At 38.8% G+C, this 24,370-nt stretch overlaps 1 protein-coding gene across 1 annotated transcript in view; it reads left to right on the forward strand.

Moving 5' to 3' along the window:
• Positions 1–24,370, forward strand: part of WDR75 (WD repeat domain 75) — a gene marked incomplete in the record, with an annotated part of 145,005 nt that overhangs the window by 29,561 nt on the left and 91,074 nt on the right. The window contains 4 exon segments of the mRNA XM_053698601.1: positions 4,840–4,964; positions 5,134–5,204; positions 8,132–8,248; positions 17,164–17,252. Of these exon segments, the coding sequence (XP_053554576.1) occupies positions 4,840–4,964; positions 5,134–5,204; positions 8,132–8,248; positions 17,164–17,252 (402 nt within the window).

The raw sequence follows: 24,370 nt of genomic DNA on the forward strand, positions 1-24,370 counted from the left end.
GCCTCTGCAAACTGCCCCCTTATTTCAGTTCTTTTGACAGACTTGCTTTTTAGCCAATCAGTGCTCACTCCTCGGTAAATTCACGTGCGTGAGCTCGATGTTATCTATATGAAACACATGAACTAACACCCTCTAGTGGGGAAAAAGTGTCAAAATGCATTCAGCTTAAAGGCGGCCGTCAAGGTCTAAGGAATTTAGCATATGAGCCTACCTAGGTTTAGCTTTCAACTAAGAATACCAAGAGAACAAAGCAAAATTGGTGATAAAAGTAAATTTCAAAGTTGTTAAAAATGACATGCCCTATTTGAATCATGAAAGTTTATTTTGGACTTGACTGTCCCTTTTAAATATCTCATCCCTTTTTGTTTTTAAGATGTCCAATGGATAACCTTGTTTTAAAACTGTTACTCATCTCTTCAGTTCGTAATCTTAAATCTGAATCCTCCTTAAAGTGAAAGTCAATCCTAGCGTTGTACAAACGCTAGGATTGACTATTGAAACAAATAAAGGTGACTTTCATTCATGAATTATAAGATACTTCATGTAGAAAGCTCTTTTATTTGTTTCAATTGATCACTGTTTTTACCTGGTACAGCAGCCCACGGCTAAAAAACGGTTTTGGCTAAGAGGTGACGTTTTCACCTCTTAGCCAATAGCCGTGCGGTAAATCCGGCTCCCATGGGCGCCAAGCCGATTGAATCAAATAAAGGAGCTTTCTACATGAAGTATCTTATAATTCATGAATGAAAGTCCCCTTTATTCGTTTCAAAAGTCAACCCTAGCATTTGTATAACGCTAGGATTGACTTTCACTTTAACAATCCTCTTAAAGGGACACTGAACACAATTTTTTTCTTTTGTGATTCAGGTAGCGCATGCTATGTTAAGCAACTTTCTAATTTACTCCTATTAGCAATTTTTCTTCGTTCTCTTGCTATCTTTATTTGAAAAAGAAGGCATCTAAGCTTCTTTTTTGCTTCAGAACTCTGGATAGCACTTTTTTATTGGTGGATGAATTTATCCACCAATCAGCAAGAACAACCCAGGTTGTTGACCAAAAATCGGCCGGCATCTAAACTTACATTCTTGCATTTCAAATAAAGATACCAAGAGAATGAAGAAAATTTGATAATAGGAGTAAATTAGAAAGTTGCTTAAAATTGCATGCTCTATCTGAATCACGAAAGAAAAAAAATTGGGTTCAGTGTCCCTTTAACTCATTAGCTGATTTAAAAAACCTATCAGGGTGAAAACTTTTATTATGGAGTAATGTATTACGATCAGTTTCCATAACATAAAGGAAAGTAATATATCTATTGTCCTTGATCTTAACATTAGTATACAAAAAATTGTATGTTATCCCTTGAGTTAGTCAATGTAAATTTCAACTCTGGCATAATTCCATTGATTTACAAAAAGTAATAAAGAATCCAGGGATCCTCTCCATACGCCAAAAATGTAATCAATAAATCTAAACCATTGTAAACAATGTAAAAGAAATCCTGTCACAAAAAATAAATTTGCTCTCAATGGTACTCACGAACAGATTAGCGTAAGAGGGGGGCCACACTGGATCCCATAGCTGTACCTGAAGGTAAAAGGTATCCTGAAAAAGGATATAGTTGTAATTTAGATGATCCTTAATAGATCCAAAAAAATCTGTGTTGTGGTGAGTACATTCCACTTCCCTTTAAATGTTCTTTAACAGCTTTTAAGCCTACCTCATGTGGAGTATAGGTGTATAAACTTACAACATCCAAGGGAAATGGAATACATTCACCATTTAACTTAAAAATCCACAATATTACTTAGAAAATCATCTGTGTCCTTTAAGCAATATCTTTTTACTTTAACTATTGGATTTAAAATCCTGTCTAAAAAAAAAAAAAAAAGGCAATGTTTGAAAATACAGATTCAGTCCCAGCCACAATGTATCTCCCTGGGTGTTTGTTAATATTTTTATGAATTGTTGGCAATGAAGAGAACACAGGTATAAGGGGGTTATCTTTAATTTAATGTTTACTAGTAGCCTCAGTGATCAGACCATTGGAAACAGCTCTTTGAACAACCATCCCAATTTCCATTTGTATATAGTTTAATGGGTCCATATCCTAGGATGTTCAAGGATCTCATTTACATAGTAATCTTTATCTAAGACGACAACAGCGCCACCTTTGTCTGCACTGTTTATAACAATATCATGATTTTCCTTCAAAGTTTTTATTGCATTCTTTTCCTCAAAAGACAGATTAGGTCTAACACTTTGTCTATATCCTTTTTAACAAATGTTATAAATGTTTCTATTCCCATGTTAGGTGGCACAAATTTAGATTTTTTTTTATTTGGACCAAACCCCTTAAAGGGTTAGATATCTTGTCACAATAGTACAAAAAAAAAAAATAATAATAATAAAAAAAAAAAAAAAAAAAATATATATATATATATATATATATATATATATATATATATATATATATATATATAATAAAATAAACCTACTTTTTTGCAGAAACAAAGCTTCTAAATTCCTTTAAATTTACTTTTTAAATCGCATAAACCAAGCGGCAAGGACCATAAAAATAGGCAGAGTTTATGAAAAATGAATTCCTGTTCCCCATCCAATAGGAAAGTGTCTGCATCCATTTCATTTAAATATTCATAGTAGTATAATTATGGCAACATCTCCAGCGCATTGGTTATTAAAGGGAATCGCATGCGCAGTATTAGCAAACGCGCACCGCTGCCATTTTTGCGAATGCCATTCTAGGCTTTTTAATATATATAATAACTATTTAATGTGCTCGTTGGTCTAGGGGTACTTTGCATACTTACCCTGATCGATATTGGTATTTCTTCTACTGCTCCTTCCTCGGCACCGTCCGCTCACAGTGAAGCTTCAGCGCTCTAGTGCGCCAATCCTTCTGGCATCAACATCATGATCCACATGTTCGCCCTGCTTGGATCATGATTCACCACGAAGGAGATGAGAGGGGCCGAATCTGCGCATGCGTTGGTGTGTACACAGTTTTGATGCGCATGCAGGCCGCCATGATGTTTCTACCTAGGTAGAACATTATTATAGGGCTCACATAATGAGTCAAATAATGGGTTTGGCTTAATAATAATTTTACAGGCCAAATTACAAAAAAATTAAAGAAAATGTTTAAAAGGTACAAATCAAAAATATCCTTAACATTTATAGTAGTTCTTAAAAAGTGAAAAAAAAAATTGATTTACTTTCCTTTAATGTCTAAAGGTACATCAACAATAATATCTTTATTAGGTGCAATATTAATTTCTGAAGAATAGAAAGATTTAAGCCTGATGGATCTGAAGAACAAATTAATGTCCTTACTCGGCAGAATAAAAGTCCCTTATTATTGAGTATCTACCAGGGGTGCATCAATACAAAATTTCATACCTTCAACGCATAAATCTTGCTGTGTAATGTCAAAGTCCCCATATTAGTAGAAACACCCCAGTTACTCACAAACTTTTCTATTTCCGATTTCATGTATTCCCTGTAGGTTGATACCGTGATGCCAGCATCTTCACTGGTTGTTTCCGGTCCATTGACCGAAGCTGCCTCCTCTCCTGTGTCTTGATCAGAGCTGGAGCTTAAAATATCAGATTCCACTGAATCTAATCCACTTTCAGAGCTCACGTGTCTTCCTTACGGCGTTGTATAGGTCAGGCATAGTTCCAACTTCTCCAATGACGTTGCGCACTGTCAAGAAACCAGTTGTAAACACGGCCACCAACGTAATCATCCTCATCATTAGAGAATTTTAACCTCTTACGCCCCTCCAAGTATATTGCTGTAGTTTATTTTCAATGTTGTCTTTCATAACCTGCAGGTCCTCTATTGTAAGTGCAGTTTGAATATTCGTCTCCAACTCATTGACAGTCTGTTTTTTCACTTCAACGTTCAGGCGATCAACAGTCCATACAACTAAATCAAATGAAATTTGTATAAAATGCTTTCAAAGTATAAACAGAGTTGTCAGTCATCAAAGTTGGACGCAATTTAACTGTCAGCCCTCTTGGTATTTTCTTGACACAATAATATTCAGCCAAGGTAGTAGAGTGTAACTCAAGCATAATACATTTTTTTTTCTTTGCTTTTGCATAATCTTTTTTTTTTTTTAACACACTTTACCTCACGGTCTCAAAAAGTCACAAGATCCCCTTACTAGGGCTGTTGTACAAGCTGCATCAACGTCTGTATAGGAAAATATTGCAGAAGATTCATCACCTTCATTATTCATTGGTGCACGCTGCTCTGCAGAATCCATAATATGGAAACCAAGTAAGATGAGTGCAGCACATTTTAGAAAAGTTCACCATAGTGCCTGTGGGCCAAATAGGGTCTCTGCTAACCCCTTCCAAAATCCAAATAGAAAGAAAGACCGCAGCACCTCTTTAGTAGTAGCAAAATGATTGCTCTTTATTAGGGTGACATACACCAGAAAAACAGCAAGGTTTCGGTCATAACAGACCCTTAATCATGCTAAGACAACACTACAAGTATGTGACTTAAATGGTACCTTAATCCTATCCACCTGTTAAGTTACCTATAGCAATCAAAATTACAATACACCTTTTAAAACGACACCTAGTGTTGACAACTAGTTTTCATACTACTGAGAATGTGCAAGAGTTTGCAGTATATTATCTGATGGCTGTAATATGGTACAGGGGGCTGTCAAATTGAAGTACATTTTGTAATTTATCAGAGTAAGTGATATTGCATTGTCTTATCGTTATGCAAACTTGCTGTATTTAATGGTCCTTTAAACTAAAGACTGTTGGTTTTGTTTTGTTTTTGCTTTTCTCATAGATACTTTTCAGCTGGTTTCTATGAAACTGCCAAAGTCATCTGATCAAGAATCTGAAGTCACTGAAATGGTTGTTCTCTTTGAAGATATCAGCCAGTCGCCCAAATGCACCGCATTGGGAAGAGATGTGAGCTATAGTTATCTATCAAGCAAATAAATAAAAAAAAAATTATATATATATATGCATTTGGTTAATATGTTGTATAGATTTTATTGGCTATAAATATACTCATGCATGGTTCCTCTGTCATCCTATCTGATGTAAAACATTAAGTAATTTTTATTTTAATTTGCAGGGTAAATATGTTGCAACAGTCAAAGGTTTGAAGCTCTCAGTCTACTTTTTCAAGAGTAAGAATTATTTTTGGTAAGAATTGGTCATTTCTATGTAAACCAGTTTTCTCCCAAGGACCTTTTTTAATTGGCACACTACCCAGCTGATTATGCAGACCACCTGGCTAAAATTTAAGCCAACATTAGCTAATATTTACTTGTTTTATTGCACTAATTATCATTAGATACATTTATGTTAAATTATGTGATTGATTTGTGCTTTGGATAGCAGAAAATGTTATAACATTACAAAATGTAAAACACAAAGGCAACAATGTCATCAAAATGGCCAAGCACACTCTGTATCAAAAGGTTAAAGGGACATTATGCACTCATATTTTCTTTCCTTTATTGGATTTAGCATTGTATGTGTAGTTATTGTACCCCTCCTGACATTTGTCAACCTAAAGGAAAAAGTATTTATTAGCATGTGAACACTAACATTTGTAATACTTACCAAGCCCAGACCGTTTCTGTGAATACGTTCAGCCGCTTCAGGTATGCGCGCTCCTGTAAGGATCCGTTGTACAGCACATGTGTGCCATTGTCTCTGACGTCACCTTGTCTTCAGCATGGGATTGCGCTCTGCTGTGTACGCTTCCGCGATCCCATGCTTCTCATTGGTGGTGATGTCAGTTCTATTCTGAGGAGCGTAATCAAATGCTCCTCACAGTAGAACTGTCAGTAGAAAAAAAAAATTTGGGATATCTGGCAAGGTTCGAGAGTATTTGTCAGACAAACACTTTAGCTGTGTTTGTGTAAATGAGACATTGATCTGCTAGGACTGGTGTGTTTGTGGGAAAAGAGACCTTTTTATGGCTTTATAAATATTTGTGTAAAGTAGATATGAAGCTATAAAGATCTGGATATGTTTTCATATACACGCAGCAGTTTGTAATAGAAAAAGGCATCCCTTACACTCCACACAACATTTTATGCTTCTTATCCATTGTGAGGTGAAAAAAATGGGCTCTTGAATTATATACATTGCTTTTTATACTATCATCTTTTGTTCTGAATTTTTTTTTTTTTACCAAACAAAGGTGATCTGCATATATTGTGACATTTCCTTACAACAGCACTATTCTCTTTGTTATCCAAAAACTGAGAAAAAAAGTCTATAATAAATAAATTAAAAAAAGGATTATGTATAAAAATGAAATTCATTTCATATTTAAAAAGCAATACAAAGATCATAAGAAAATAATATAATAATATAATGTTTGTAGATATGTTTATTGCCTCTGCTAAGTGCCAAATCAGCAGATGACATACGTTTTTTCTCTAATCCTTGTTTAGTTATGTTCCACTGTCGGTAACCTAAGACCCACCAGTTTAAACCTAGTCAGAGGCTCCATACTTTGTAAAAATTAATGCCTACATAATAATGGTTTACAAACTAATAATATTTGTATTCCTGTTTTTAACTTTTTATTGATACATTGTGAGATGACTCTAAAAATAATGCGGGTGTTGATTGGGTAGTGTCAGCATGAAGAGTGATAATATAAAAATGCTCTTGTAACAATTCTGTGGCTCATATCTATCCTTTTCTATTTGACAAATGTAACCGGATTCTGGATTATTTATTGCCGATTTCTTGAAACCTAAAACTTGCAGACTTTGCTGCTCACATTTTTGGAAGATTATACTGATTGAATTCCAGATCCACTGATGCGCTGTGACAGAAGCTGTGGGTGTAATGCATGTGAATGAAGTGCAGCAGTTTTATATGTACAGTGTGTATATATGAAAAGTAGGTATACATATGAAAACGCTGCACTTCATTCACAAGCATTACACAGCTTCTGTAACAGCACGTCATTCTATATGGAATTCAATGCGCTTGCACAAAAGAATACAGTGAACGAGCAAGCCGTGCACGTAAGGGCTGGCGCATGCACAATTTAAAGGGGACAGTTCAACCGACAATTTGCATATGCAACCTTATTGGTCAGTAGTTGTTACCATACTGTGTGTTAGCTCTGCCCTTCTATGAAGGCGGAGCATTACGGCGACGGACAAAGGGTGAATGTGTAAGTTCAAATTTTAAATTTACCTCTATTAAAATAATGTTTTTCAATAACATTGGGGCATATACACTAATTGACAATAAATGTATACAATAAATGTTAGAAATTTTGAGTGCATAATGGTCCTTTAATAGTTTACAGAATACTCACAAAAAGCGAGCGCCGCTGGAACTTTCCAGCTGACTGATCACAGGTAGCAGGATACACAGGTACTCCAATATTCAATCATCAGATGTCAACAATTGGAGTTTTCATACAGACTGTGCTGGGCCGTTTGTTTGCTGGGCTTGTTTCATTTGTGTTTTAGATTTCTTCGCCATCAAGGTTCAAGGAGACCCTGGCCAAGGAGCAGCCTGGGCAGAGGGGGAACAATAGTTAAAGAACTTGTTGGACTTGTGCACTATTTATCCATATCACTTTTGATAGAGTATTCACATTCATAACTTTTTTTTTTTTTCTCTCTCTCTCTTATTGGGTGCAGCCTTTTGTTGCGAGGAAGTAAAAGATCTTTCCTTTCAGAGCAGAGGGGGGAAAGCCTAAGTCTAAATAGATGAGTTTTTTAAGATTGTGGGAGCAGCATTGTGAGAAGCCTTGGAGGTGGATAATGGGAGGTAGTAATGATGAGATCTGTTGCATACACACACTATATGAAAGGGAGGAGTCAACCTTGTACAATTAGAATGTAGATAACTAGTTAGCGAGAAAAGTGACTAGAAATATTAGGTTTACTCATTGCAGCACCATTCTTTTTTTTTTTTTTTTTCTCTCCACAAAAATAAAATACATTTTAAAGAAAACACTATTTTGTTAGGAACAATTAGTGCAATCCCATTAACATTCTTGTAAAAAATTGTTTGAGCCCATAACTTTTTTTTTTTTTTTTTTATCATGAGAAGCTAAAAGCTTTTTGTTCCATTCTACCTTTAAGGTTCCCATTAAGCGCCACATCCAAGAAAGGTGCTAATCACAACTTCACAGTTGTGGCCTGTCACCCCAGAGAGGATTGCATTGCCACAGGACATAAAGACGGCAGGATCCGTCTATGGTGAGTGATTTTATAGTCTGCTTAATGAAAACGCCGCCGCCATGGACCCAAACTTAATCCCTCTGAACTTCTACCTGGATATATTCTGCTCTTCATTATTTGTGTTACTCTTATTTGTCTTATCAGGGTAAATTGTACACTATAGGAGGTATATAGTTCTCAATTTCTCAGTGTGGAGTTGGGTTCACTAGAACCCATTTTTATATTTGTGGTGTTTAGTGTAAAGAAAATGTTTTTGTTAAGAGCTTTAAAAGTGTGTAGGATGGAAATAGCTTGTATAATTAAAGTATACTTATGAGGGCTAGCTGAACTTTAAAGGGGCAGCCTGATGCATAAGTTAAAGGGACGGTCTAATCAGAATTAAACTTCCATGGTTCAGATAGGGCATGCAATTTTAAACAACTTAACAATGTACTTTTATCATCAAATTTGCTTTGTTCTCTTAGTATGCTTGGACGCTTAAAGTCAACACAGTAGATTTGCATAATCAACAAATGCAAGATAACAAGAAAATGAAATAGCACTTAGTCTGAACTTCATATGAGTAGTAAAAGTTGTCTATTTCCACTCCCCCTGTACCATGTGACAGCCATCAGCCAATCACAAATGCATACACATACCATGTGACAGCCATCAGCCATTCACAAATGCATACACACTTATTCTTGCGCATGCTCATTAGGAGCTGGTGACTCTAAAAGTTTAAATATAAATAGACTGTGCACACTTAGTTAATGGAAGTAAATTGGAAAGTTGTTTTAAAATGGCATGCTCTATCTGAATAATACAAATTTAATTTTGATTGAGTGTCCATTTTTAAATTAGCTGCTACAAATAAGAGCAGTGTTTCTCAATTTCAGTCTTCAAGTAAGCCTAACAGGTAAGATTTTAGCTATGTCCCTTCTTGGGCTATTTAAGTAGCTCAAATGTAACTATCTCAACTTAAATTAGGGAAATCAATTAAATACAGCCTGTGTGGATTTCTTGAGCACTAAAAAAAAAACACTGAATTTGACTGCTTAAAATTAGATGAAAGCTTTGAAATCCACAGGAATTGTGTTTTTGTTGTAGAGAAGTTATACTTGTATGTGGCTTACACTATTCTTATCGGTGTACTCAGTAAGGTTTTTAAACTATTTTACATGATTCAGATAGAGAATACAATTTTAAACAACTTTCTAATTTACTTCTCTTTAATTTGCTTCCTTCTCTTGTTATTCTTTGCTGAAAGGTTTATCTAGGCAAGCTCATGAGCAGCAAAGAACCTAGGTTTTAGCTGCTGATTGGTCGCTGCATTTAAATACCGATTTTCATTGGCTCACCCATGTGTTCAGTTAGAAACCAGTAGTGCATTGCTTCTTCAACAAATGATAGTAAGAGAATAAAACAAATTAGATAATAGAAGTAAATTAGAAAGTTGTTTAAAATCGTATTATCTTTCTGAATCATTAAAACAATTTTGGGTTTCATGTCCCTTTTTAAGGGTACAGTCAATTCTAAAAACTTGTATCACGCAGTTGTGGTCACCCAAACTTTTTAAAGTGTTGTAATTCTCACTAAATTTTTTTTATTTACATGCTGCTTATGCAATCATAACACAAATAGATATAAAAACTTCTCTGTGATCCTTATTTTTTAGTAACAGCAAGCGTGATTTACTTTGCCTTTGCTTTTTGGTAATTAGAAGGCTTCTACTTACAGCTGTGCATCACAGTTCTGAAATTCTTGGCAGTGTAGTGGTTAATTATTTAGCTGATAGGGGTAATAGTTTTTATAATGCAGTGATTACCCTTCCACCTGATCCCTCCCAAACAGCTCTTTCGCCTCCCCACCATCTTAAGTACTGGCAGAAACTGACAGTCTGCCAATATTTTATTTAGAGTTTGTCTGTTTTGGGGGGGGGGTGCGTTTTTTTTTAACTAGTTTTTATCATTAGTTTTTTATTTTCCAAACTTTTTCTGCAATGTAGGGTCACACTTGACTCAGATCTTTCTTTCACTCCCCACAGCCAGTCTTTGGCTAATTCCTCACACGAGACACAACTAAGATTGTAATTCACTCTCATCATTTCCTGCCTTGACTATTGCAACTCTGGCTGTCTTGCTGTCTATCTCGTTTACAATCCATAATGAATGCCTCTACCAGCCTGATCTTCCTCACGCGTCGCTGCTCATCTGTTGCATCTCTCTGCCTATCCTTTCACTAGCTTTCTCTAATCTCCAGAATGAAACACAAAATCCTGACCCTAACATTCACGTTAATTAACACTACTTCCCCTATATCTGACTTCATCTCCAAATATTCTCCTGTCCCCTTCGCTCTGCACATGACCTCCTTTCCTCTTTCTTCTTTTTTTTTTTTTGTTTTTTTTTTTTGTTTTGTTTAAACCTCTTCAAATTCCCATTTCCAGGACTTCTCCAGATTGTCCCCATCTTCGAACTGATCCACAGCAGTGCAACTCTTGGCAGGGACCTCTACCCATTTGTGTCCCATAAATGCTACCTTCCATTTTAGACCTTGTTTATATCGCTGCAGAATCTGTTGGCGCTCTAGAAATAACAAATGATAATTATAAATACTATTGTTCCTTAACACCTTCATGTTGGGGTGGGGGGGGGTTAAGTGTTTAAGATTGGAGCAAAGTTTTTATGTAAACGCTTGATAAACAAACAAAATCACGCAATCTATGTGATCAAATCTTGTATGTTTAATAGATTACAAAAATAACGGTTTGATAAAAACTTTAAAATATTACTTTGCTGGCATACTACTCGGCACTGGGCTTTATATGGGGTGTTTAACTACACAATAGTTTGCAATATGTCTAGCATTTTTTTTTTTTTTAAACCTAAATAGAAATATATTTAAAAAGTAGTTTTGGTCAGTACTTAGACATCTGTTTGAAAACTGGAGATTAAAACAATATTTATTGTATATACATTTCTCCAACATTGGTGTGTCCGGTCCACGGCGTCATCCTTACTTGTGGGATATTCTCTTCCCCAACAGGAAATGGCAAAGAGTCCCAGCAAAGCTGGTCACATGATCCCTCCTAGGCTCCGCCCACCCCAGTCATTCTCTTTGCCGTTGCACAGGCAACATCTCCACGGAGATGGTTAAGAGTTTTTTGGTGTTTAAATGTAGTTTTTATTCTTCTATCAAGTGTTTGTTATTTTAAAATAGTGCTGGTATGTACTATTTACTCTGAAACAGAAAAGGATGAAGATTTCTGTTTGTAAGAGGAAGATGATTTTAGCAGACAGTAACTAAAATCGATTGCTGTTTCCACACAGGACTGTTGAGATGAAGTAACTTCAGTTGGGGGAAACAGTTAGCAGACTTTTCTGCTTAAGGTATGACTAGCCATATTTCTAACAAGACCTTGTAATGCTGGAAGGCTGTCATTTCCCCTCATGGGGACCGGTAAGCCATTTTCTTAGTCAAACATAAAAGAATAAAGGGCTTAAAAAAGGGCTTAAAAACTGGTAGACATTTTTATGGGCTAAAACGATTGCTTTATTGGGGCATATTATGCAGATTCTAGCTAATAATTGGCATTATAATCTTGGGGACCGTTTAAAAAACGGCAGGCACTGTGTTGGACACCTTTTTTAGTCTGGGGGCCTTTCTAGTTATAGACTGAGCCTCATTTTCGCGCCATTACTGCGCAGTTGTTTTTGGAGAGCAAGGCATGCAGATGCATGTGTGAGGATCTAAGAATCACTAAAAAAGCTTCTAGAAGGCGTCATTTGGTATCGTGTTCCCCTCTGGGCTTGGTTGGGTCTCAGCAAAGCATATAGCTGGGACTGTATAGGGGTCAAATTTAAAAACGGCTCCGGTTCCGTTATTTTAAGGGTTAAAGCTCTGAAATTTGGTGTGCAATACTTTTAATGCTTTAAGACACTGTGGTGAAATTTTGGTAATTTTTGAACAATTGCTTCATACTTTTTCACATATTCAGTAATAAAGTGTTTTCAGTTTGAAATTTAAAGAGACAGTAACGGTTTTATTTTAAAACGTTTTTTGTGCTTTGTTGACAAGTTTAAGCCTGTTTAACATGTCTGTACCATCAGATAAGCTATGTTCTATATGTATGAAAGCCAATGTGTCTCCCCATTTAAATTTATGTGATAATTGTTCCATAGTGTTCAAACAAAGTAAGGACAGTAATGCCACAGATAATGATATTGCCCAAGATGATTCCTCAAATGAGGGGAGTAAACATGATACTACATCATCCCCTACTGTGTCTACACCAGTTTTGCCCACACAGGAGGCCCCTAGTACATCTAGTGCGCCAATACTTATTACCATGCAACAATTAACGGCTGTAATGGATAACTCCATAGCAAATCTTTTATCCAAAATGCCTACTTATCAGAGAGAGCGCGATTGCTCTGTTTTAAACACTGAAGAGCAAGAGGACGCTGATGATAACTGTTCTGACATACCCTCACACCAATCTCAAGGGGCCATGAGGGAGGTTTTGTCTGATGGAGAAATCTCAGATTCAGAAAAAAATTCTCATCAAGCTGAACCTGATGTTGTGACATTTAAATTTAAATTAGAACATCTCCGCGCACTGCTTAAGGAGGTGTTATCTACTCTGGATGATTGTGACAATTTGGTCATTCCAGAGAAATTATGTAAGATGGACAAGTTCCTAGAGGTTCCGGTGCCCCCCGACGCTTTTCCTATACCCAAGCGGGTGGCGGACATAGTAAATAAAGAGTGGGAAAAGCCCGGCATACCTTTTGTTCCCCCCCCTATATTTAAGAAATTATTTCCTATAGTCGACCCCAGAAAGGACTTATGGCAGACAGTCCCCAAGGTCGAGGGGGCGGTTTCTACTCTAAACAAACGCAGTACTATTCCTATCGAAGATAGTTGTGCTTTCAAAGATCCTATGGATAAAAAATTAGAGCGTTTGCTTAAAAAGATTTTCGTACAGCAAGGTTACCTTCTACAACCAATTTCATGCATTGTTCCTGTCACTACGGCAGCGTGTTTCTGGTTCGAGGAACTAGAAAAGTCGCTCAGTAGAGAATCTTCGTATGAGGAGGTTATGGACAGAGTTCAAGCACTTAAATTGACTAACTCTTTTGTTTTAGATGCCGCTTTGCAATTAGCTAGATTAGCGGCGAAAAATTCAGGGTTTGCTATCGTGGCGCGCAGAGCGCTTTGGCTAAAGTCTTGGTCAGCGGATGTGTCTTCCAAGACAAAATTGCTTAACATTCCTTTCAAAGGTAAAACATTATTTGGACCAGATTTGAAAGAGATTATTTCAGACATCACTGGGGGAAAGGGCCACGCCCTCCCACAGGATAGGTCTTTTAAGGCTAAAAATAAGCCTAATTTTCGTCCCTTTCGCAGAAACGGACCAGCCTCTAATTCTGCATCCTCTAAGCAAGAGGGTAATACTTCACAACCCAAACCAGCCTGGAAACCAATGCAAGGCTGGAACAAGGGTAAGCAGGCCAAGAAGCCTACCACTGCTACCAAAACAGCATGAAGGGATAGCCCCCGATCCGGGACCGGATCTAGTGGGGGGCAGACTCTCTCTCTTTGCTCAGGCTTGGGCAAGAGATGTTCAGGATCCTTGGGCGCTAGAAATAGTTTCTCAAGGTTATCTCCTGGAATTCAAGGAACTACCCCCAAGGGGAAGGTTCCACAGGTCTCACTTATCCTCAAACCAAATAAAGAGACAGGCATTCTTACATTGTGTAGAAGACCTGTTAAAGATGGGAGTGATACATCCAGTTCCAATAAGAGAACAAGGAATGGGATTTTATTCCAATCTGTTCATAGTTCCCAAAAAAGAGGGAACATTCAGACCAATTTTGGATCTGAAGATCCTAAACAAATTTCTCAGGGTACCATCGTTCAAAATGGAAACTATTTGAACGATCCTACCTACCATCCAGGAAAGTCAATTTATGACTACCCTGGATTTAAAGGATGCGTACCTACATATTCCTATCCACAAGGAATATCATCAGTTCCTAAGGTTCGCTTTTCTGGACAAGCATTACCAGTTTGTGGCACTTCCATTCGGATTAGCCACTGCTCCAAGGATTTTCACAAAGGTACTAGGGTCCCTTCTAGCGGTTCTAAGACCAAGGGGCATTGCAGTAGTACCTTACTTGGACGACATCCTAATTCAAGCGTCGTCCCTGTCAAAAGCAACGGCTCATACGAACATCGTCCTAGCCTTTCTCAGATCTCACGGATGGAAGGTGAACAAAGAAAAAAGTTCTCTGTCCCCGTCAACAAGAGTTCCCTTCTTGGGAACAATAATAGATTCCTTAGAAATGAGGATTTTTCTGACAGAGGTCAGAAAATCAAAACTTCTAAGCTCTTGTCAAGTACTTCATTCTGTTCCTCGTCCTTCCATAGCACAGTGCATGGAAGTAATAGGATTGATGGTTGCAACAATGGACATAGTTCCTTTTGCACGAATTCATCTAAGACCATTACAACTGTGCATGCTCAGACAGTGGAATGGGGATTATACAGACTTGTCTCCGATGATTCAAGTAGATCAAAAGACCAGAGATTCACTCCGTTGGTGGCTGACCCTGGACAATCTGTCACAGGGAATGAGCTTCCGCAGACCAGAGTGGGTCATTGTCACGACCGACGCCAGTCTTGTGGGCTGGGGCGCGGTCTGGGAATCCCTGAAAGCTTCTCCCGATAAACATTCTGGAACTGAGAGCGATATTCAATGCTCTCAGAGCTTGGCCTCAACTAGCAAAGGCCAAATTCATAAGGTTTCAATCAGACAACATGACGACCGTTGCATATATCAATCATCAGGGGGGAACAAGGAGTTCCCTGGCGATGAAAGAAGTGACCAAGATAATTCAATGGGCGGAGGATCGCTCCTGCCACTTGTCTGCGATCCACATCCCAGGAGTGGAAAATTGGGAAGCAGATTTTCTGAGTCGTCAGACATTCCATCCGGGGGAGTGGGAACTCCATCCGGAAATCTTTGCCCAAATAACTCAATTATGGGGCATTCCAGACATGGATCTGATGGCGTCTCGTCAGAACTTCAAGGTTCCTTGCTACGGGTCCAGATCCAGGGATCCCAAGGCGACTCTAGTAGATGCACTAGTAGCACCTTGGACCTTCAACCTAGCTTATGTATTCCCACCGTTTCCTCTCATTCCCAGGCTGGTAGCCAGGATCAATCAGGAGAGGGCCTCGGTGATCTTGATAGCTCCTGCGTGGCCACGCAGGACTTGGTATGCAGACCTGGTGAATATGTCATCGGCTCCACCATGGAAGCTACCTTTGAGACAGGACCTTCTTGTTCAGGGTCCATTCGAACATCCGAATCTGGTTTCCCTCCAACTGACGGCTTGGAGATTGAACGCTTGATTTTATCAAAGCGTGGGTTTTCAGATTCTGTAATAGATACTCTGATTCAGGCTAGAAAGCCTGTAACTAGAAAAATTTACCATAAAATATGGAAAAAATATATCTGTTGGTGTGAATCCAAAGGATTCCCATGGAACAAGATAAAAATTCCTAAGATTCTATCCTTTCTACAAGAAGGATTGGAGAAAGGATTATCTGCAAGTTCTCTAAAGGGACAGATCTCTGCTTTATCTGTTTTACTTCACAAAAGACTGGCAGCCGTGCCAGATGTTCAAGCATTTGTTCAGGCTCTGGTTAGGATCAAGCCTGTTTACAGACCTTTGACTCCTCCCTGGAGTCTAAATCTAGTTCTTTCAGTTCTTCAAGGGGTTCCGTTTGAACCTTTACATTCCATAGATATTAAGTTACTATCTTGGAAAGTTTTGTTTTTAGTTGCAATTTCTTCTGCTAGAAGAGTTTCAGAGTTATCTGCTCTGCAGTGTTCTCCGCCCTATCTGGTGTTCCATGCAGATAAGGTGGTTTTGCGTACTAAGCCTGGTTTTCTTCCGAAAGTTGTTTCTAACAAAAATATTAACCAGGAGATAGTTGTACCTTCTTTGTGTCTGAATCCATTTTCAAAGAAGGAACGTTTGTTACACAATTTGGACGTAGTCCGTGCTCTAAAATTCTATTTAGAGGCTACTAAAGATTTCAGACAAACATCTTCCTTGTTTGTTGTTTATTCTGGTAAAAGGAGAGGTCAAAAAGCGACTTCTACCTCTCTTTCCTTTTGGCTTAAAAGCATTATCCGATTGGCTTATGAGACTGCCGGACGGCAGCCTCCTGAAAGAATCACAGCTCACTCCACTAGGGCTGTGGCTTCCACATGGGCCTTCAAGAACGAGGCTTCTGTTGACCAGATATGTAAGGCAGCGACTTGGTCTTCACTGCACACTTTTGCCAAATTTTACAAATTTGATACTTTTGCTTCTTCGAAGGCTATTTTTGGGAGAAAGGTTTTGCAAGCTGTGGTTCCTTCCGTTTAGGTGACCTGATTTGCTCCCTCCCTTCATCCGTGTCCTAAAGCTTTGGTATTGGTTTCCACAAGTAAGGATGACGCCGTGGACCGGACACACCAATGTTGGAGAAAACAGAATTTATGCTTACCTGATAAATTACTTTCTCCAACGGTGTGTCCGGTCCACGGCCCGCCCTGGTTTTTTAATCAGGTCTGATGAATTATTTTCTCTAACTACAGTCACCACGGTATCATATGGTTTCTCCTATATATATTTCCTCCTGTCCGTCGGTCGAATGACTGGGGTGGGCGGAGCCTAGGAGGGATCATGTGACCAGCTTTGCTGGGACTCTTTGCCATTTCCTGTTGGGGAAGAGAATATCCCACAAGTAAGGATGACGCCGTGGACCGGACACACCGTTGGAGAAAGTAATTTATCAGGTAAGCATAAATTCTGTTTTTTATGATTATTAGCATTTTACTGTTCTACCATGTTTGATTTGGTATTAAATTAGTTTTTATTTGTCCCTAAAAGGAGAAATTTCAACCACAAACAAGAATACACATATTCCTCACTCCATTGGCACCATGATTCAGTTATGGATTTAGTTTATTCTGCACAAGGTGAGTGTATCTATTCATTCCTCTCTTCTGTTGTCGTCCCTCCCTCCATGCACAACACATACATATTCAAATAATGTGAAACTGTTTTGTAGCTGCTGACATCTTGAATTCTGATGTATAATAAACCAGACCATTTTTTTTTTTTTTTTTTTAAACTGAAGTAATTTATTGTTAAAGCTAATCCAAGTTTATGTTTAACTTTTTTCGGTAATATCACTAAAGATCTTGCGCAGATCAGCTGTAATTTTTAATGAAAAGTGACATTTATGAAAAACAAGATTTAAAAAAAAAAAAGTTGTTTTTTTGTAATCCAGTGTGTAACATTTTGATTTTCCGTTTATATGGCGTTCTTGAAAACCGTGCATAAGTTCCTTATAAATTAAAAAAAAAAACGTTTATGGTACAAGAGAACTTTCTTCCATCTTACTGCCCTCAGTTAAAGCAATTTAACTTCATACTTGATCAGATGTTTTATTAACTGGTTCTGGTGACTGGCAAAGATATCTTAAAAATGCATTTCCTGCAAAACAAAGTATTTATCATATGGACACTGCACTATTTACATGTAAACATAATTACAGCCATCCTCAGCAAGATTTTGATTAAGCAGTAAAAGCTAATGTGTAATAGGTCTCTGTAACGCTACAATTTGGTGCTTACCGCATGGGGTCACAAAGCATTACAGACTGAACATAGGCACTTCCTTAAAAGGCGCACTGCATACCAACCACTCCATTGCAAAACAAAAGCGTTCACTCTTGGCACCTCTGCATTTATTGCTGCTTTTCTGTTGAATCGTGCAAGCGCAGTTCTGAAGGGTGACACATCTAACAGAAAGCAAGTGCTGAAGAAGAGGTGCCAGCAGCGCCCTCTTTCTTTCATTGATTGATTGGCTGTACTGCCCAGCTTGTCCAGTAAAATAAATGCTTGAAAATGGCAAACAGTGCAGTGACTAAATATGCACCCACAGGGATTTTAGAACGCACTTAGGAATACTTTGCTTTTGTGTTTTTAATTTACTCTGTCTAGCTTCTCAATATTATTGCTGGCTTCTTGATTTGGAATAATACATTTTTCAACCTCTGTGGGCAAAAAAAAATTGGAATCTTTTTATTGAAGAGCATACCTATTGTACTGTGGCAATCGGCCAAGAAATATGAGTTAAAGGGACAGTCAACACCAGAATTTTTGTTGTTTAAAAAAAAAGATAATCCCTTTATTACCCATTCCCCAGTTTTGCATAACCAACACAGTTATAATAATACATGTTTTACCTCTGTAATTATCTTGTATCTAAGCTTCTGCTGACTGCCCCCTTATTTCAGTTCTTTTGACAGACATGCAGTTTAGCCAATCAGTGCTCACTCCTAGGTCACTTTACGTGCATGAGCTCAATGTTATCTATATGAAACATGTGAACTAATGCCCTCTAGTGGTCAAAATGTATTCAGATTAGAGGCAGTCTTCAAGGTCTAAGAAATTAGTATATGAACCTCCTAGTTTTAGCTTTCAACTAAGAATACCAAGAGAACAAAGCAAAATTGGTGATAAAAGTAAATTGGAAAGTTGTTTACAACTGCATGCCCTATTTAAAACATTAACGTTTTTTTGGACTTGACTGTCCCTTTAACCTTTTTCCAAAGGTTAGTATTGCAGGTACAGATAAAATGAAGCTGCTTTATGGTGATCTCACTTAGGTTTGTATAAGTGGTTAAGTAAGGCTAGGTGTAATACCATTGCAGCTCATTTGTTTCAAAGTTTGAATTTAACACTTCCTCAGTGAGTCTGTTGCCTTTTATAAACCTGACCTCATCCAAAAATGTCTAGGTTTCATCTTAGTTTGTGTGCTTTTGGTTAATAATCATAGCATGTGAAGTGTAACAACCCTTTGATGTGAAATAAAGTTGTGCTTGGCAGTAACAAAATAGAAATATCTTTCCCACCGCTCTGTTTGCTCTGAACATAACATGGTACCCTGAAAAAAAAATATTTGAGACTTTGCTTTAAAAAAAAAAGTCTGGCTTTACATATTTGGTCCAATAATGTATCTTCTTGTAATTGCTCCAAAATAAATATAAAACAACATGTTTACATTAGGATGCTCGGCAGTGTGTAAAAACATTCCTTGAAAGGTCAGCAATGATTTGGGCGTGATTTCCTTTCTAGATACAAGTAATTTTTGTTCTCAAAAGTAAAACATGAAAATGTAAAGAACTGGTTTGCATTAGGTTTTGTCTCTTTTGGGAATAATCTGTTTTGGCTTTTGATATGGTTCTAAAATATTTTCTATGATATATTAAGAATTGTATTGTCAGTTATTTGTGTGTGTTTTAAGATAGAAGTCAAGGTTAACTGCCCTAGAAGTATGCTTTTTATGCTCCCCTGGTTGCCACTCGTATTATGAGTTGAAAGTAAACTCTTTTTGCTCTCTCACTAACACGACGAGAGCAAAAGACGAAGTTAAAACTCGCATGCAAACACGATCGCTTATTCTCATGTGTGCTAACACAGCATGAAAATATGAATGTTTCACATTCCAATGTTCTTCACATAGACGTATATTCATAAATAAATATTTCTACATATATCTAATGGTATTTTAGTACGACCAGGATTTATCAAAGCAATTCTCCTAAAATTGTGCCTATAAATCTGCATATGACTGAATCCTCTCATTTATTAATGCAAAGTGCACATAAAATTGGGGAAGTCTGACCTTACATTCCTCTCACTTCATGTTTTTAAAAAAGTGTTAAATTTGCTTGTATTGGTTGCATTTCCTAGAGTCTGCCTTAGCATTACGCCCAGTTACCAATTTATCATTTATTTCTCTTGTAAGGTGTATCCAGTCCACGGGTTCATCCATTACTTATGGGATATTCTCCTTCCCAACAGGAAGTTGCAAGAGGACACCCACAGCAGAGCTGTCTATATAGCTCCTCCCCTAACCCCCACCTCCAGTCATTCTCTTGCAACTCTCGACAAGATAGAAAGTATAAAGAGATATGTGGTGACTTAGTGTAGTTTTGCCTTCAATCAAGAGTTTGTTTTTTTTAAACGGTGCCGGCGTTGTGCTGTTTTACTCTCAGGCAGAAATTAGAAGAAGAGTTCTGCCTGGAGGTTGATGATCTTAGCGGTTTGTAACTAAGATCCATTGCTGTTCTCGCACATAACTGAAGAGTATGGGATAACTTCAGTTGGGGGAGCTGTCTGCAGATTACCTGCTTTGAGGTATGTTCAGTATTTTATTTCTAGAGAAAGGATAAGTCTAGAAAATGCTGTCAGACCCTTGTGTATATTGAGGTAAGCTAGATGCAGTGATTTTGCAACGACTGGGATCATGCTTACAAACTGGGGTAATATTCATCTTCATACTCATATTAATTAGTGGCAAAACGTTTATATGTTTCATAAATGGGACGTTTTTTTCTCTGAGGGTGATAAGTCTTTAGTTGGGGGCCTAGTTTTCTACATGGCATAGTCATGTACTGCTAGGAGTATTTCCTTAAGGCCCCTCTGACATTGAGTACATGGTGGGAGGGGCCTATTTTCGCGCTTCTGTTGCGCAGTTTCTTTCAGACTGAGACATCCAGCTTCCCTAGAGGAGTCCTCTTGCAATCAGAGGATCACTATAGAGGTCTTATTTCTTCCCTAATCGTGTTTGAGGGCAGGTAGGAGCCACAGCAGAGCTGTGGCAAGGTGCTTAACTGTTTTTTAAATCCGGTTTGGGGGCTAAGGGGTTAATCATCCATTTGCAAGTGGGTGCGATGTTGCTTTAGTCCCTTACTCACACTGTAAAAATTTCGAAGTCTTTACTACATTTTAACACTGTTTTGCAGTTTCAGTGCTAGTTTTTTTCTCAAAGGCACAGTACCGTTTTTGTTTAATTGCTGTATCACATTTATTAAAGTGTTTTCCAAGCTTGCTGGTGTCATTACTAGTCTGTTAAACATGTCTGACATAGAGGAAACTCCTTTTTCAATATGTTTAGAAGCCATTGTGGAACCCCCTCTTAGAATGTGTACCAAATGTACTGAAGTATCTATAAACTATAAAGACCATATTATGGCTTTTAAAGATTTATCACCAGAGAATTCTCAGACTGACAAAAGGGAGGTTATGCCATCTAGCTCTCCCCATGTGTCAGAACCTATAACTCCCGCCCAAGTGACGCCAAGTACCTCTAGCGCGTCTAATTAGTTTACCTTACAGGACATAGCAGCAGTTATGAATTCTACCCTCACAGAGGTATTGTCCAAACTGCCAGGGTTACAAGGAAAGCGAGACAGCAAAGGGGCTAGAACAAATACAGAGCTTTCTGACGCTTTAATAGCTGTGTCCGATGTGTCCGATATACCCTCACTAGGCTCCGAAGCCAGTGCAAGGGAGCTTCTATCTGAGGGTGACATTTCAGATTCAGGGAAGGCTTTACTTCAGTCCGATTCTGAAATGACAGCGTTTAAATTTAAGCTCGAACACCTCCGCTTATTGCTCAGGGAGGTTTTAGCGACTCTGGATGACTGTGACCCCATTGTAATTCCAGAGAAATTGTGTAAAATGGACAAATACTTTGCAGTGCCTGTTTACACTGATGTTTTTCCAGTCCCTAAGAGGTTTTCGGAAATTATTACTAAGGAATGGGATAGACCAAGTGGACTCGTGGCAGACGGTCCCTAAGGTGGAGGGAGCTGTTTCTACCCTAGCTAAGCGTACAACTATCCCTGTCGAGGATAGTTGTGCTTTCCTAGATCCTATGGATAAAAAATTGGAGGGTCTCCTTAAGAAAAATTTTATTCATCAAGGTTTTATTCTCCAGCCTCTTGCATGCAGTGCTCCAGTTACTGCTGCAGCGGCTTTTTGTTTCGAGTCTCTTGAGGAGGCTCTACAGGTGGAGTCCCCGTTAGATGATATCTTAGACAGGATTAAAGCTCTTAAGTTAGCTAATTCCTTTATTTCTGACGACGTTTTTCATTTAACCAAGCTAACTGCTAAGAATTCAGGTTTTGCCATTCTGGCGCGTAGGGCGCTATGGCTTAAGTCCTGGTCAGTCTAAGCTTCTTAACATCCCCTTCAAAGGGCAGACCCTATTCGGGCCTGGCCTGAAGGAGATCATCTCTGACATTACCGGAGGAAAAGGTCACGCCCTTCCTCAGGATAGGTCCAATGAAATAAGGACCAAACAGAATAATTTTCGTTCCTTTCGAAACTTCAAGGGTGGCGCAGCTTTGGCTTCCTCTAATGCAAAACAAGAGGGAAATTTCGCCCAGTCCAAACCAGTCTGGAGACCTCACCAGACTTGGAACAAAGGAAAGCAGGCCAAGAAGCCTGCTGCTGCCTCTAAGACAGCATGAAGGAGTAGCCCCCGATCCGGGACCGGATCTAGTCGGGGGCAGACTTTCTCTCTTCGCCCAGGCTTGGGCAAGAGATGTCCAGGACCCCTGGGCACTAGAGATCGTTTCCCAGGGATATCTTCTGGAATTCAAAGGTTCATCTCTCACAATTATCTGCAAACCAGATAAAGAGAGAGGCATTCTTATGTTGCGTTCAAGGCCTACTGGTTATGGGAGTGATCCACCCAGTTCCAAGAGAGGAACAGGGGCAGGGTTTCTATTCAAACCTGTTTATAGTTCCCAAAAAAGAGGGAACTTTCAGACCAATCTTGGATCTCAAGATCCTAAACAAATTTCTCAGGGTCCCATCCTTCAAGATGGAGACAATCCGAACCATCCTCCCTATGATCCAGGAGGGGCAATATATGACTACTGTGGACTTAAAGGATGCTTATCCCCACATTCCGATTCACAGAAAGCATCATCAGTTCCTCAGGTTCGCCTTCCTAGACAGGCATTACCAGTTTTTGGCTCTGCCCTTCGAGTTAGCCACGGCGCCAAGAGTCTTTACAAAGGTTCTAGGGTCCCTTCTGGCGGTTCTAAGGCCGCGGGGCATAGCGGTGGCTCCTTACCTAGACGACATTCTGATTCAGGCGTCGACTTTTCAATTCGCCAAGTCTCATACGGACATTGTTCTGGCCTTTCTGAGGTCTCACGGGTGGAAAGTGAACAGAGAAAAGAGTTCCCTCTCTCCTCTCACAAGAGTTTCCTTCCTAGGAACTCTGATAGATTCAGTAGAAATGAAAATTTTTCTGACAGAGGTCAGGATCTCAAAGCTTCTAACTTCCTGTCGTATTCTTCATTCCACTTCTCAGCCGTCAGTGGCCCAGTGTATGGAAATGATCGGCCTAGTGATGGAGTGGGAACTCCATCCGGAGGTATTTGCCCAGCTGATTCAACTATGGGGCAAGCCAGAACTGGATTTGATGGCGTCTCGTCAGAACGCCAAGCTTCCTTGTTACGTGTCCAGGTCGAGGGATCCCCAGGCAGCACTGATAGATGCTCTAGCAGTCGCCTGGTCCTTCAGCCTGGCTTACGTGTTTCCACCATTTCCTCTCCTCCCTCGTCTGATTGCCAAGATCAAGCAGGAGAGAGCTTCAGTGATTTTGATGGCACCTGCGTGGCCACGCAGGACTTGCAAGGTATGCAGATCTGGTGGACATGTCATCCTTTCCACCATGGACTCTGCCACTGAGGCAGGACCTTCTACTCCAAGGTCCATTCAAACATCCAAATCTAATTTCTCTGCGTCTGACTGCTTGGAGATTGAACGCTTGATTTTATCAAAACGTGGTTTCTCAGTCGGTCATTGATACCTTGATTCAGGCTCGAAAGCCTATCACCAGGAAAATGTATCATAAGATATGGTGTAAATATCTTCATTGGTGTGAATCCAAGGGTTACTCATAGAGTAGGGTCAGAATTCCTAGGATTTTATCTTTTCTCCAAGATGGATTGGAAAAGGGATTATCAGCTAGTTCCTTAAAGGGACAGATCTCTGCTCTGTCTATTCTTTTACACAAGCGTCTGGCTGATGTTCCAGACGTTCAGGCGTTTTGTCAGGCTTTAGTTAGAATCAAGCCTGTGTTTAAACCTGTTGCTCCGCCATTGGAGTCTAAATTTAGTTCTTAAAGTTCTTCAAGGGGTTCCGTTTGAACCTTTGCATTCCATAGATATCAAGCTTTTATCTTGGAAAGTTCTGTTTTTAGTAGCTATCTCTTTGGCTCG

Source organism: Bombina bombina, chromosome 1 (assembly GCF_027579735.1).
Source record: "Bombina bombina isolate aBomBom1 chromosome 1, aBomBom1.pri, whole genome shotgun sequence".
Classification (NCBI taxonomy): Eukaryota; Metazoa; Chordata; class Amphibia; order Anura; family Bombinatoridae; genus Bombina; species Bombina bombina.